Source organism: Equus przewalskii, chromosome 14, assembly GCF_037783145.1.
Source record: "Equus przewalskii isolate Varuska chromosome 14, EquPr2, whole genome shotgun sequence".
Classification (NCBI taxonomy): Eukaryota; Metazoa; Chordata; class Mammalia; order Perissodactyla; family Equidae; genus Equus; species Equus przewalskii.
Genome location: NC_091844.1, coordinates 90,868,949 through 90,880,880, shown reverse-complemented (window position 1 = coordinate 90,880,880; position 11,932 = coordinate 90,868,949). Strand labels below are relative to the sequence as shown.

The following is an 11,932-nucleotide window of genomic DNA, read 5'->3' as shown; positions in this document are numbered from 1 at the left end:
AATATCTATATGTTCAGTATTCTTTCATCAGTGCTTAATTTATCGGCAAATACAGGTAATTTCTGTGCACTTGGAGATGACTAATCTAGAATTCATACAGCTGTGTGTCAGAAGAGATTGTTTTCAAAATAAGTTGGGGAAATTACCCACATAGAACAGAGCTGTGATCTGGCGTCTCCTGCTTTCTCGTTGACCCGGAGGAGACCGAGCGAATGATGCCTTTCCGTGCCTCCACGTGGTGCGTGGTGTCCCCTGCACACTTACCCTCAGTGTTGGGAAGCAGTTGATGAAAGCAAGTCTGTTGCTTCCCTCACGGTAACGTCTGTTTGTGGGAGTTTGCAGCCCCTGCAGCAAGGGGTGTCCTGACCCCGTGGTCAGCGGTGTGCGGCTGCATCCCCTCGGAGCAGCCGAGTCAGACCCCTGTGGGCAGCTGGTGGGGGACAGCTGCTCTGCTCCGTGTCTTCGCCTCCGTCGTGGCTGGTGACCTGGAACCCTGGGACCAGTCCCCTCCGGGTCTGGGCGCGTCATCGCCATGGGCGGAGGGGCCGAGTGGAAGGGCTGCCCTGTCAGGCGACCCTTCAGGGTGTGGCAGGGCCTCCGGCCCTCAGCGTCTGAGGGCCTCAGGTCGGGGCGTTTAGTCCCGAACCCACTTGTGTCTGAAGGACGAGCACAAACACAGCAGCTTTCCCAGCCCCGCGCCAGGACAGCGGAGGCGATGTGGGAAGATGGTGGCTGACCCTGTGCCCGGCCCAGCAGAGTCCCGGTAAGATCTTTACCTCAGAGACACCTAGGACGTATGGGAACTCAAAGGGTGCCATGATCGAAGGTTCCATGACAGTATCTCTAAAAGGAAGGAATTGAGGAAAAAGGGTTAAGAAGACACTTGAGCCAGAAAATAGGATTAAGAGCCAGCCCTGGAGAAGGCACGGCCCCTGGTCCTTCAGCAGAGCAGGCACCTCACTCCTCTGTTCCTCAGCTCCTAAGTGGATGGTGTCCCTTCACTTTTGCACGTTTACCTCAAACACAGATCCTCGGACTCCTGTCAGCCTGGCGCTCTGGCTGCACCCAGACTAGCGGCCCCGTGAGGAGACTGGGCTGAATCCACTTGTCCTTTTAGGTGGGATCCAGTCAGATTTGTCGAGAGCTGCGTGGCAGCTTCAAGATTCCTCTTTGCTTCATACCGCACAGGAAATAGGATGAGCCTCATCTGAAACATTCCCACCCGAGTGGGCTTCCACGCTGAGAAGCCATGTCACTAACACACAGTGGCCGATCCACCGTCCCTAAGGACTGGCAGCCTCCCATGCCCTGTGGCGTGCCCTGTGACACTGTGCCCTGTGGCGTTGTACCCTGTGACATTGTGCCGTATCATTGTGCCCTGTGACGTTGTACCCTGTGATGTGCCCTGTGACGTTGTGCCCTGTGGCGTTGTACCCTGTGACGTGTCATTGTGCCCTGTGGTGTTGTGCCCTGTGACGTTGTACCCTGTGACATTGTGCCCTGTGGCGTTCCGCAGCATCCTGATCTCACGGATTGTGAGTCGTGACTTCCAAATCATGAACTCGTCAGGAAGGAAGGAGTCACCAGAGACCTCGTTATAACAAAGGCTTCGTTTATTTCTTGTGCTTCATTTACAGTATTCACATATTGACAGTATCTGGATACTATTTTACATTTATTACAAAGGACAAATGAAACTGGCCTAGATATTTCACAGATTTACACTCCACTGTCTCCAAAACACAACTGAAGGTTTTTTTTTATTCATGCAGTTGCAAATAATACTCTGGGAATTTAATTGTAAAAGTAATAAAAAATACTAAATCATACCATATGCTTTACGAAAATATAGTTTCAGATTCTGCTTCTGTTTCTAAAGAAATATTCTCTGTGGTTTCATCTAATCAGGAATGTGAAGTCTGTCCCCCGGCGCTCAGTAGCACGCCCACCGTGGCCTCCCTTCTGTCCTCCACGGCAGCGAGCGCGAGTCCATCTGGTGCACCGACTCGCTGAGTCCGTACGTACCACGGACGGCGTCGACAGCACACGCAGCTCCAGTTCAGGAGCGGTGGGGGAGTCTTCTGCAAAAATAAATCTCTTGTTCGTAGGGCGTCCCTGCAGTTTCCAAGGCACTTCTCAGGGCTCCTCTGGCTCTGCTCGCTGCAGGAGAGGCAGACTCGGGGTCACATCACCGTTCACACCTCCGTACCGATTTCAAGAGACCTGTGCATTCAGTGATGCAACGTCACATGTCATAAACAAGGAATCTCGGTCTGTGTCTATTTCCTGTGTTCCCCAAAGCAGTCTACTTTACTGTGGAAAATAACTCAGTTCCACAGTTCTTACACGCCTGCTAAGCGACAGGAATGAAATCACCATGAACAGGAGTGAACGCTTCCTCAAGTCGAAGGAGTAGTGCTCAGTGTGGATGTGTGGGTGTCAGGTCCGCAGTGACTTGGTCTAGCTGAGTGACAGCTTGTGGCACCCTGGGAAACCGTGATGAGCCTCACTCCTCAGAGTCAACGAGGGTCTGCAAACCAGTAATCCAGAATCAGCTCACTCTGGTGCTCCCTACAGTACCCCTGAGCCGGCAGTAGACTGTGTTAAGTTTGAAGATAATGAACTTGGAGGCTACTAAGATGAGGCTCGCTTTGTAGACTGAGCTTGTGTTTGTTACTCAAACTTCGCTCCTTAGAAATACTGCAGAGCTGAGGCCAATAGTGTGTGTGCAGGAGCCCACAGTGTGCGTGACAGGGCGGGCAGCTGGCTGGGCATAGGGGAGGTTCAGGAGGAGGAGGCAGGGCTTTCTCTGAGACCCCAGGTGTACAGCATCCCTGTGCGGGGACCCCTTTAGAGCTCCGCCCGTAGGAAGACGAGGCTGTGGTCTACAGCTGGAGAGGAATCCTGTCTGCAGCCCTGTCTGCCCCCCGCGTCAGGACAGCAGGGGAAGGGTGTGCATGCAGCTCGGCCACACACGGGAAGCTCACTGCCGGCAAGAAGCATGTCCTGCAGGGTGTGCCTTGCCCTCTAGGAGCCACTCGCCCAAGTCCTAACCCAGCTTGCAGGGCACAGAGAAGCCCCGATGGTCTACATTGCGGGACCGGCCGGTTTAGAGTTTGCTGTTGCAGTTTAAAACTTCTGGGATTACAAGAAGTTCGTCTTTAAAAAATGTCATGAAATTACTATAATTAGCAGAAATGTCTTTTAAACTTTACCCATTTCTTGGCTAAAGGGGGCAGAGTAGTGACAAGTGCGACTGTCAAGCAGGGTGGCCTCTTGGGAGCAGCCCCTGCAGGCACGCATCTGTCTTTGATCTGCTTCATCTCCAGTGAGGCTGACGTGGCTCCGGGGGGACTTGGGCGGCAGCAGCAGCACCAGAACCGACCCCTCTGCCCCATGCCAGGACTCCTCTCTGGCATTTCCGTGAGTGTCCGGGCTGCATTTGGCAGCACCCTGCGTTCCCGTCCTGGGACGGAGGCAAAGGTAGAACCCCCCATGATCCCACGTCAGCACAAATTCTGGGCCGTGGTGCTGCTCCAGCTCCGTGACAACAGTCAGCCGTTCCAGGAGCCATCAGCTGTGGGAGCAGCTGTCAGTCAACAGGCATGGAGACGGCAGCCTGTGGCCTGAGACGCCCCTTCAGGGATGTGGTGGGGCATTCGGTCTCCCCACTCGTGAGTGAATGGAAGTTGTTCACCAAGGATGTGCCTGGAAACAGTGTTTTAATGTAAAGAAATGCCTAATAAAAATAGCATGCTCATCTCTGGCTTGTCACCTTTGGAGACTTACAAAAATCCATTCATTGCTTTAAAATAAAAAGCCCTTTCCGTGGGGCACGTGGGCCGTGGAAGAGAAACTGGGCTGTATTCAGATGAGATGTGAAGGTGGGAGGCAAGTTAACGCACGGCATTTCTCAGCTTGGCATTGAAACCATGTTCTCACTTCCCCCAAAGAAAAAGTGCCATGAAAGTCTGAGTGAACCGTATAAACGTGTGTCGCTTCCTCCAGCGACCACGTGCTTCACTGAGCCCCACTGCTGTTCCTCCATTGGTTAGCGGGACTTCTGATGGGAGGAGACAGGGCCAAGGATGGCGTGGGTCCGACTGGTGCCTCCCACTGCATCCTCCCTGCATACCCCACCCCAGAGCGCCAGGGTTGGCCCCACTCCCTGCCTGTCGAGACATTGATCAGCACCGCCCTGTCCTCACTGAGCGTGCCTGAGGTGACAGGTCACTGCTTGCTCACCCCTCATCTGAGACAGATTCATGCCCACTGGAAACATGTGACTCTCCCGTGTGTGCTAGTGCTCCTGGATGCTGCTACATTCTCTGCAACAGCCCTTTGAGGCCAGGAGCATGTCCTGAGTGTGGGGATGGACCTGGCGTCCGGCAGTGCCCAACACAAGACACACCTCTGTGACAGTATGAAATCACAGTTTTGTGACTGAACTCTATGCATTGCATCAGGAAAGTAAACCCTTCAGTCCATCCATTGACTCGAGGCTGAGAGTTGGTGTCACGTGTCAGCCTCAGGAGGCCAAGGTAAAAAGTTTAGTTCATAAACTCAGTGTGCATTGATATTTTTACCATTAGAGGCTATGAAAAAATAACTTTGATAGAGACATTTAAAGAGGATGGCTATTCTTAGCTATCCTTCATAAGCTTATTGGCATAATGATAGAATTCAGCACTAACATTTGCCGGATATCTCTCTAAAATTTGCGGATGTGGTTAGTCATACACTCATTTATGACTGTTAATGAGTGGAAGCCCAGATGTCAACAGCATGGTTTCAGATTGTACCTAATTTATGCACTAAGTCATGTGCCGACATCAGGTAGCTAATGGGCTGTGTTTCTGGTTAATTAATTACACATACTCCGTGCCAACATGTCATCATATGAATCATTTATAGTGACCGCCTGGGTCCTGTGTGCAGGCCAGTAGGGGTACCTCTTATTGATGGCCAATGTTTGGAGATATTTTGAACGTTATGTCAACCTTCCTCAAAGTAAGGCCAGTTGAGCCAGAGAACGAGTGTTTCTAAACTCTCATGAATTTTTCATGTCCCAAACGGGATTCCAGTGTTTGGTGTTCATGCCAGTACGATCTGCTGTCAGCTTACCTTATCCCTCCATGCACACTGGACTGACAGCCAGCCGAGTAAGAAGCCTGGCACATCGTTTATAGTCTACAGTGAAAATAAATCACAGACCCTTGTCAGTTACCTCAGCAACTCTTAAATAAATAGCATTTTTTTTTTACAAGTATATCCACTGCTAAAGCCATTTCTTTCTTTGAATATTCTGACTCCCTAGGAGGGTTACGGAGACTGTCGTCTGCAGTCACGGGCTCTGAGCTGTCGATTTAATAATTGATGGTACTTTGGGGGCTTTTGCATCACATGGCAGAAGTTAAGTAATGTAACTGGGGGCTGTGGAGCTGGGCAGACGCAGCCCCCCGCCCGGCTGCCTGCACTGCTGTTTCCTCCCTCGGTGGCTGCTGGGCTCATCGGGACAGCTTTAGTTTTGCTCCCCAGCAGACAGTCTTCCCAGGCCCCGGGTTACGTAACTTTTAGGACATGTAGGCTGAGTCCCCACTTGAGCTGATCATTAACACAAAGCCTTCTGCATAAAAATTCTAAAGAAAGTGGGTCAACGGTCAAGCAGCAGAGCAGAAAGACCTGGGCTGGAAGCAATGCCTGCAGACTGACTCCCTGACCTCGTACGTAACTTCCTGTCTCAATGGCCCCACAAGTGCCACCTCACAGACAACAGGTGAGGTTCAGTGACCATGGCCACCAAGGGGTTTCTTCATAAGGAAGTTCTGTGGAGAGCAGCAGCAGTTTATCAATTACTAACTTCTCAAGAGTCACAAAATCCTATTTAAGGAAGGAAGCGTTCACACAGAACTGAAATTCTGAATGAATAATGGACAATACAAATGCAGGACAGTCAGACCCGCCTGGCTCTGCTCCTAAAAACATGCCACCCACACGTGGAGGACGTGACAGTGTGGATGCAAAGGAGGAAATGATCCATCAGCTGGAAGCTGGTCGCCTGGGTTCCCAGGGTTTGCTCTTCATCAGTTGACCACACTTTTTAGGATGGAGCTTTCCTAAATAGACCACATGTGGGTGCAGTGGATTCTCTGAGCACACGGTCAGTACTTTCCTTTGCAACACATCTGGAGATCCTAAAGCTGACCATGCCCCACTCAGCCCTGGTCTCTCCAACCCCAAGGTACTAAGATCTGGGGATCTTATTAAGGTGCAGATTTTGTCCAGCAGGTCTAGGTGGGACTTGAAGGGCCTGCAGGTCCAAGGAGCTCCCCAGGGGAGCACACTGTGAGCAAGAGCTCTGGGCTCCTCTAGTTCTGACCTTCTGGGAGTCTAGGAAGCTTCTTTCATGCACCCAAAAGCAGCATGCAGGTGGTGCGGCTCCACTCCCAGCTCCCTGTGGGCTGAGAAGTGGAAACCGAACGAGCAGCCACTCATCCCAGAACACAAGTCTGTGGCCCTTCCGCCCCTTTGAGGCCCGGGAGCAGCCACCCTGATCCTGATCACATCTCTGGGTGGCACGCAGCTGAAAAAACAAAAGGGGGCAGTGGGGCTGGGCACAAGCGGGGTCCCAGCGCAAGTGTGTGGGTCTGTGTGACGGCACAAGCAATTTAAGCGGGTGGCCTGTTGTTCATCCATAAATGAAAGGACCAGAAGTAATGACCCCAAAGGTCACTTTCAAATTTAGAATCTATGATCCTATTACTGTAAGACAATAGAAGAATATATACACATTTAAACAATAAATATGAGAAGATTCTCTGGACCCAGGAAGCAGGCTAATTCTCCCACAGAAAGTGATTCCACTTTAGAGGAACAGGGAAATAGGGGAGCAACGTGCACCAGGTCCGTATGGCGTGGAGGAGGGGTGGGACTGGGCACAGTGCTTGGAAATATGGAAACGCAGCCTCGAGGGGCAATGTGCTGCCCAGGCGTTAGCCGGTGTCACTGCAGGAGCTACGCGGGCCTGGCCTGGCACCCACAGTGCCCATGACGGCTTTAAGGCGGAGCGCCTGGGCTCCCTTGAAAAGGTGGTGTCCACAGCCTCACTGGCCACGTGTATCAGTCGTCTAGACAGGGAACTCCAGAAAGACCACTGCTATGACTCGGGGGAACTCTGCTGCCCAAGCAGAAAAAACTTCCACTTTATGTAAAAGGCTTATGTTTTTGAAGGCAGGACAGACAGGTCTGCCGCTCTCTGGACCATCTCTGGACACAGCCGGAAGGGTTTCTGGTGCGTATGCATGACTTCCTTCCCACAAGGCTTAACGGGAATGAAATTTGTAGTTCTATACAGAAAAAACTGGTCCAGGGCCCTAGCAGATGTCACTCTAGCTAATAAGTTGCTCGTTATCATTATATGTTTCGTACAAGGAGTCACTTTTGGGAAATAAAATACGTTTTGTCATGGAGAAACAACCAGGCAGTCACAGCTGAGAGCTGGATGGATAGGACAGCTGCCCGTCTGAATCAGTGAGGAAGCCAACCAGCAGAGCGGGATTCTGAAATTCGAATAAAATTCTTGATGATGAGGTTATAATTACCGATGGAAACAAACGGTCTGGTCAGGGCAGTAGGGGTGATCAAGAAAGTGCCCCAGGACGGGCCAGGTCCCTCGCCTCTTTGTGCCCCGGAGCACAGCCCCCTGCAGGAGTCATGGTAGCAACTCCTGCTCAGCATTTGTTTGATTGTCAGACTTGAGCAGATACAAATGCAGGCATCCTGCCAGAATTCATAAACGAAAGGGAACATGAGCAAGAGGTCAGCCGTTCCGAGAGCGGAACAATTCCAGTGCATGTACATAATTTTCAGTTTGGCACTAGCTGCTTCAGAATGCAATTCTCTTCTTCAGTGGTTGGTCACCCCAGCCCCTGACTCCGTGGCTAAGAAGGAATGTATGTTAGCAAATACGAGTCCCAGAAGGCAGGGGCCTGTTTAGCTAAGGGGAAGGACATGCGAATCGCATCATCCCTGGGCTAGTATTTCTTGTGTGTGTGTGAGGAAGACTGTCGCCGAGCTGACATCTGTGCCAGTCCTCCATTCTGTGTGGGATGCCACCACAACATGGCTTGACTAGCGGTGCTAGGTCTGTGCCTGGGATCTGAACCTGCAAACCCCAGGCCGCAGAAGCAGAGCACATGAACTTAACCGCTACGCCCCCGGGCCAGCCCGTGCTAGTATTTCTAAAGCAGCTCAGACGCTGTGACTTACATGCGGGGATGGTGCAGTCTCTGGTGTTGTGGTAAAGTCTGTGAAAGTGTTTGCTGCACTTTGGACTGAAATAAAGAGGACCTGGAACGTGGAAGGAGAAACAGATCGTGAGGGCGCACAGAATGCGAGGCACCGGGAGAGGTGAAGGAGCGACGAGAAAAACTTACCTGTGAGATGTTTTAAAAACTTGTCCTTCATCCTTAGATCTCGAGGAACAATTTCTGTTTGAGGGGAAAGAAAGTAATTATTGTATTGTCTGAAAGAAGTGTTTTTTTCATGTGATCTTAAGTGAATGTTGAAGACAGTTATTGGAAACTCTGCTTTAGCCGTGTGACACTGAACTAAACACACAGAGGGGAGCCCCTTGATGGTTGTGTACGATGTAACGTGAACACATGATCAGACACACATTTTCTTCAAAGAGTAGTAACTGCTCAGAAAGCTCCAGTATCCTTTGTCGAGTCTCGACCACCAGGGCAGAGACAGTGATCACAAAGTCGTCCGTGAGGAAAGGGGTGTGTGTGTGTGTGTATGTTGACAGTTAGCCTCCAGGGAGTAAATCACTTCTGGACACTTTCATTTGCACAGCTTGGGAATCAAGTCCCAGCACCTCTCAAAATTCTAGAAAGAAAACCTGATCCTTCCAACAAAAATTTGTTACAGAACTTTACTTTTTCTAGGTACATATTTAGAAAAAGAATTTAGTGTCTTCGCACCACCCATTAGGAAGCCTGGTGTGAACGCAGGGAAGCAGACCTGAACCTGGCTTCTAAGGAAGGAAACTGCTGGAAGGCCCCCCCTCCCACCCCTCACACTCCTGCACCCTCCTCCTGGTCTGTCCCGGACCGGGCCTGGGCCTCCCCGACTCGGCCTGCCTTCAGCCTGCGTTCAGCTTCCTGACCCTGTGGGCGACCACTTCTCACTCACCTGTGACAGGTAATTAGTAAGTTAGCTATGCGGGCATGTGGTCCACTTACTGATGTCACCACGGATACTCCTGCCAACTGAAGGGGGAGCATTTCCAGCCGACTCTCACTCACTGGCGGGGTTTAGACATCTCCCAAATGTCAGTCTTCATTCACTCCTAACCTTAGTCAGTCTGTATAAAATTGACCTTATCGTATTTGACCTAATTGTGTCCCGGAAGCACTAAAAGCCCGTGCCGTCTTCCTCAGAAATTTCCCGCGGGGTAGTGGCTCTGCTGGGGGCGGGGGGGGGGGGGACATTTCTGTCTCAGTTGAAAGTGCTTTGCTGAAAATACTTCCATTTCCAAAATAACAGATGACAGCTCTGTGCGAAATTACTGACTTAGGTAGCGACTCGCGCATCCTGGAGGCGCGCTAGGGGGAGTTATGTGCCAGGCATCGTCCACGGCCTTCCCGTTTCCTTCTTTTTTAAGAAAATATTTCCTAGCTTTTTAAAACAATCGAGATGGATTTATCTTTTTAAAACGCTTTCTCAAAGACAATTCCATTTCCAAGCAAACACGAATTCCTCTAGCGTCTCCTGAGACCTGACAGGCGGGCGGCCGCGGGTCCCCCCCACACACGCGGGGAGCCCCGGCTGCGCGCAGGCCACTCACCCGCTCGCTGCTCCTCCGGGTCCGCCCCGTAGTCCGCGACCTCCCTGCGGCCCAGCGCGTAGTCCTGCGGGCCCCAGAGCTGCAGCCTCTTGGACTCCCCCGAGTGGTACTTCCTGAGCTCCTGGACGATCTCCACGATGAGCCGCAGCAGGGCCTGCCCGTCCGCGGCCTCCCGGGGCTCCGCGAACCCCCGGCCGGGCCCTGCCGCCCCCAGCACGAGCAGCAGCCCCAGGAGGAGGGGGCGCCCGGGTCCGCGCATCGTGCGCTCGCCGCCGGCTGGAGGATCCCACGCGCTCCCGGAGCTCGGAGCTCGGCTCGCTGCGGGGACAGGGGTGGGGGGACGGGAAGAAAGTGGGCGGGCCGGCGGGGGCGGGGGACGGGGGAGAGGCCGCTCCCACTCAGAGGCGGCCAGGCCGGGCGCCCCGGCCTCAGAGAACCTCCGGGGACCCCCGAGGACCGCCCAGGGCCCCCGCGGGTCCCGGAGAGTGCTGCTGACCCCGAGGACCCTCGCGGACCCCACTAATACGCGAGGACCTCTGCTGACCCCCAAGGACACCTGAGGACCCCACGAATCCCCGAGGACCTCCGCTGACCCCCGAGAACGCCCGCCACTCCGGCGGACCCCCCGCAGACTCCCAGGACGGGCGCCCTGCACAGTCCCCAGCCGGGCGGGAAGAGGCTGGGCCGCGGTCTCCGCGAGGACCAGCCCGAGGTCCCACCTCAGCGACGCCGCGAGCGGAGCCTCTGTGCCGCCCGCCCCGCTCCGCGCGTCCCGCCCCGCCGCCGGCCTCCGAACTTTCCTCGCAGCGGCACGTCCGCCCGACTTGGCAGCGCGGCCACCGGCACAACTTTCTCCAACCTTAGAGACCCGCGGGGCGCGTCTGGGGCTCCGACCCGCTCCCCTCTCCCTCCTAGAGGAGCACGCGCGTCCAGGGGCTCCGGCCCGTGCACCGTCCCCTCGGAGGGGGCAGCTCGGCGCGCCCGGGTGAGTGGGGACCGCACGCCCGGCCCAGGGGCGCCCAAGTTTCCAGCGGCGCCTTTGTGTGGCAGTCGCCCCCCCAGGCCCGGTGTCCCCGAGCCCCGTCGAGGAGCCCCAGTGCCCGGACCCTCGCTCAGGCCGCCCGCGACGCCAGCTTCTAGAAGCCCCTCGGCCCTCAGCGCTGGGGAGGGGCCGGGCCCACACCTGCCTGGCGCCGCCCGCGGAGCCACCTGCGCGCCGAGCCGGCCGCCTACCTGCGCCGCCGCAGCCGCGGCGTCCCGGGCGGGCGTCTGTCGCGGCGTCTGTCCCCGGAGCCGCCGCGCGCCCTACTCCATGCCGGCGGCGCAGGCCTGCGAGCGCACGGGACGCGCGGGGCGGACGCGGCGGCGCTCGGAGCTGGACCGCGGCCGCTGGGTGCGCCGCGCCGATCCGCCCGGACCTCGGGCTCTTATCCCCGCGCGCCGACGTCAGGCGGGTCCCCGCGGGCTCCGCGCGGCCCCAATTAGAAGGCGCTGGAGTGTCGGTACCCCGCGCCTTCGTCAGCGCCCCCATCTCCTCCCACCTCACCCCCCCGGGCCTGCCCCCCGGCTCCCCCGCCCCCTCCCTCTCCTCCCTCCCCTCCCCCGCCCCCTTCTCCCTCCCCCTCGCCCCCCTTCTCCCGCTCAGTCTATTTCCCTCCGTTCCTGTCACTTGTGACAGGATGAGAAGAAAACGCCTTTACCAGGAACTCGGATCTGTTTTTGTCTAAATGTAGATCTCGGGCTATTAAAAAAGGAGCTGCCTGATTGCCTCGACATTTAATAAGTCACTTAGAGTCTGTCCGTTGTGGAGCGACCTGCCGGGTGGCTGGGGGCCACTGGGACCCGAGCACTTGGACGGCCCGCGGCGCGTCCCCGAGGCGGGGTCCCCGAGGGCGGGGCTGGGGTCGGGGTCGGCAAGGGCGGCGCTCCGGGAAACCCGGGGTGCACGCGGTTGCCTGGCGGGAGACGTGGCGGCACCCCCTCCCCAGAACCCGCGCGAGAGGACGCGTCGAGGCCCTCCGGGCGGGGTGGTCCCTGCCCCCCTTCCTCGGAAACGACTGCGGGAGTCCTTCCCTCCAGGCC

The 11,932-nt window shown here is 55.3% G+C and overlaps 1 protein-coding gene across 9 annotated transcripts; it reads right to left on the bottom strand.

Annotated features, from left to right (window-relative positions):
- Positions 1–747: 747 nt before the first annotated feature.
- Positions 748–11,218, bottom strand: ALKAL2 (ALK and LTK ligand 2). Of its 9 annotated transcripts, none has more exons than XM_070571892.1 (6): positions 11,084–11,218; positions 9,851–10,168; positions 8,436–8,489; positions 8,269–8,349; positions 5,125–5,190; positions 748–843 (listed from the first exon to the last, which is right to left on the bottom strand). In XM_070571892.1, exons 2-5 carry the CDS (start codon positions 10,107–10,109, stop codon positions 5,126–5,128), a joined length of 459 nt encoding a protein of 152 aa, XP_070427993.1. In that variant the 5' UTR covers positions 10,110–10,168; positions 11,084–11,218; the 3' UTR covers positions 748–843; position 5,125. The 9 variants fall into 9 exon arrangements, with proteins under 9 accessions (XP_070427993.1, XP_070427998.1, XP_070428000.1 ...); XM_070571899.1 differs by lacking the exon at positions 748–843 and adding an exon at positions 1,596–2,223; XM_070571891.1 differs by lacking the exon at positions 748–843 and adding an exon at positions 1,596–2,160.
- Between the last annotated feature and the right edge of the window lie 714 nt (positions 11,219–11,932).

Coding starts and splice junctions, on each gene's coding strand:
- ALKAL2 (XM_070571892.1), bottom strand. CDS start 10,109: ATGCGCGGACCCGGGCGCCCCCTCCTCCTGGGGCTGCTGCTCGTGCTG. Junction 8,350..8,435: donor GTTTTTAAAACATCTCACAG/GTAAGTTTTTCT, acceptor TCCACGTTCCAG/GTCCTCTTTATTTCAGTCCA. Junction 5,191..8,268: donor AGACTGCACCATCCCCGCAT/GTAAGTCACAGC, acceptor TTTTCACTGTAG/ACTATAAACGATGTGCCAGG.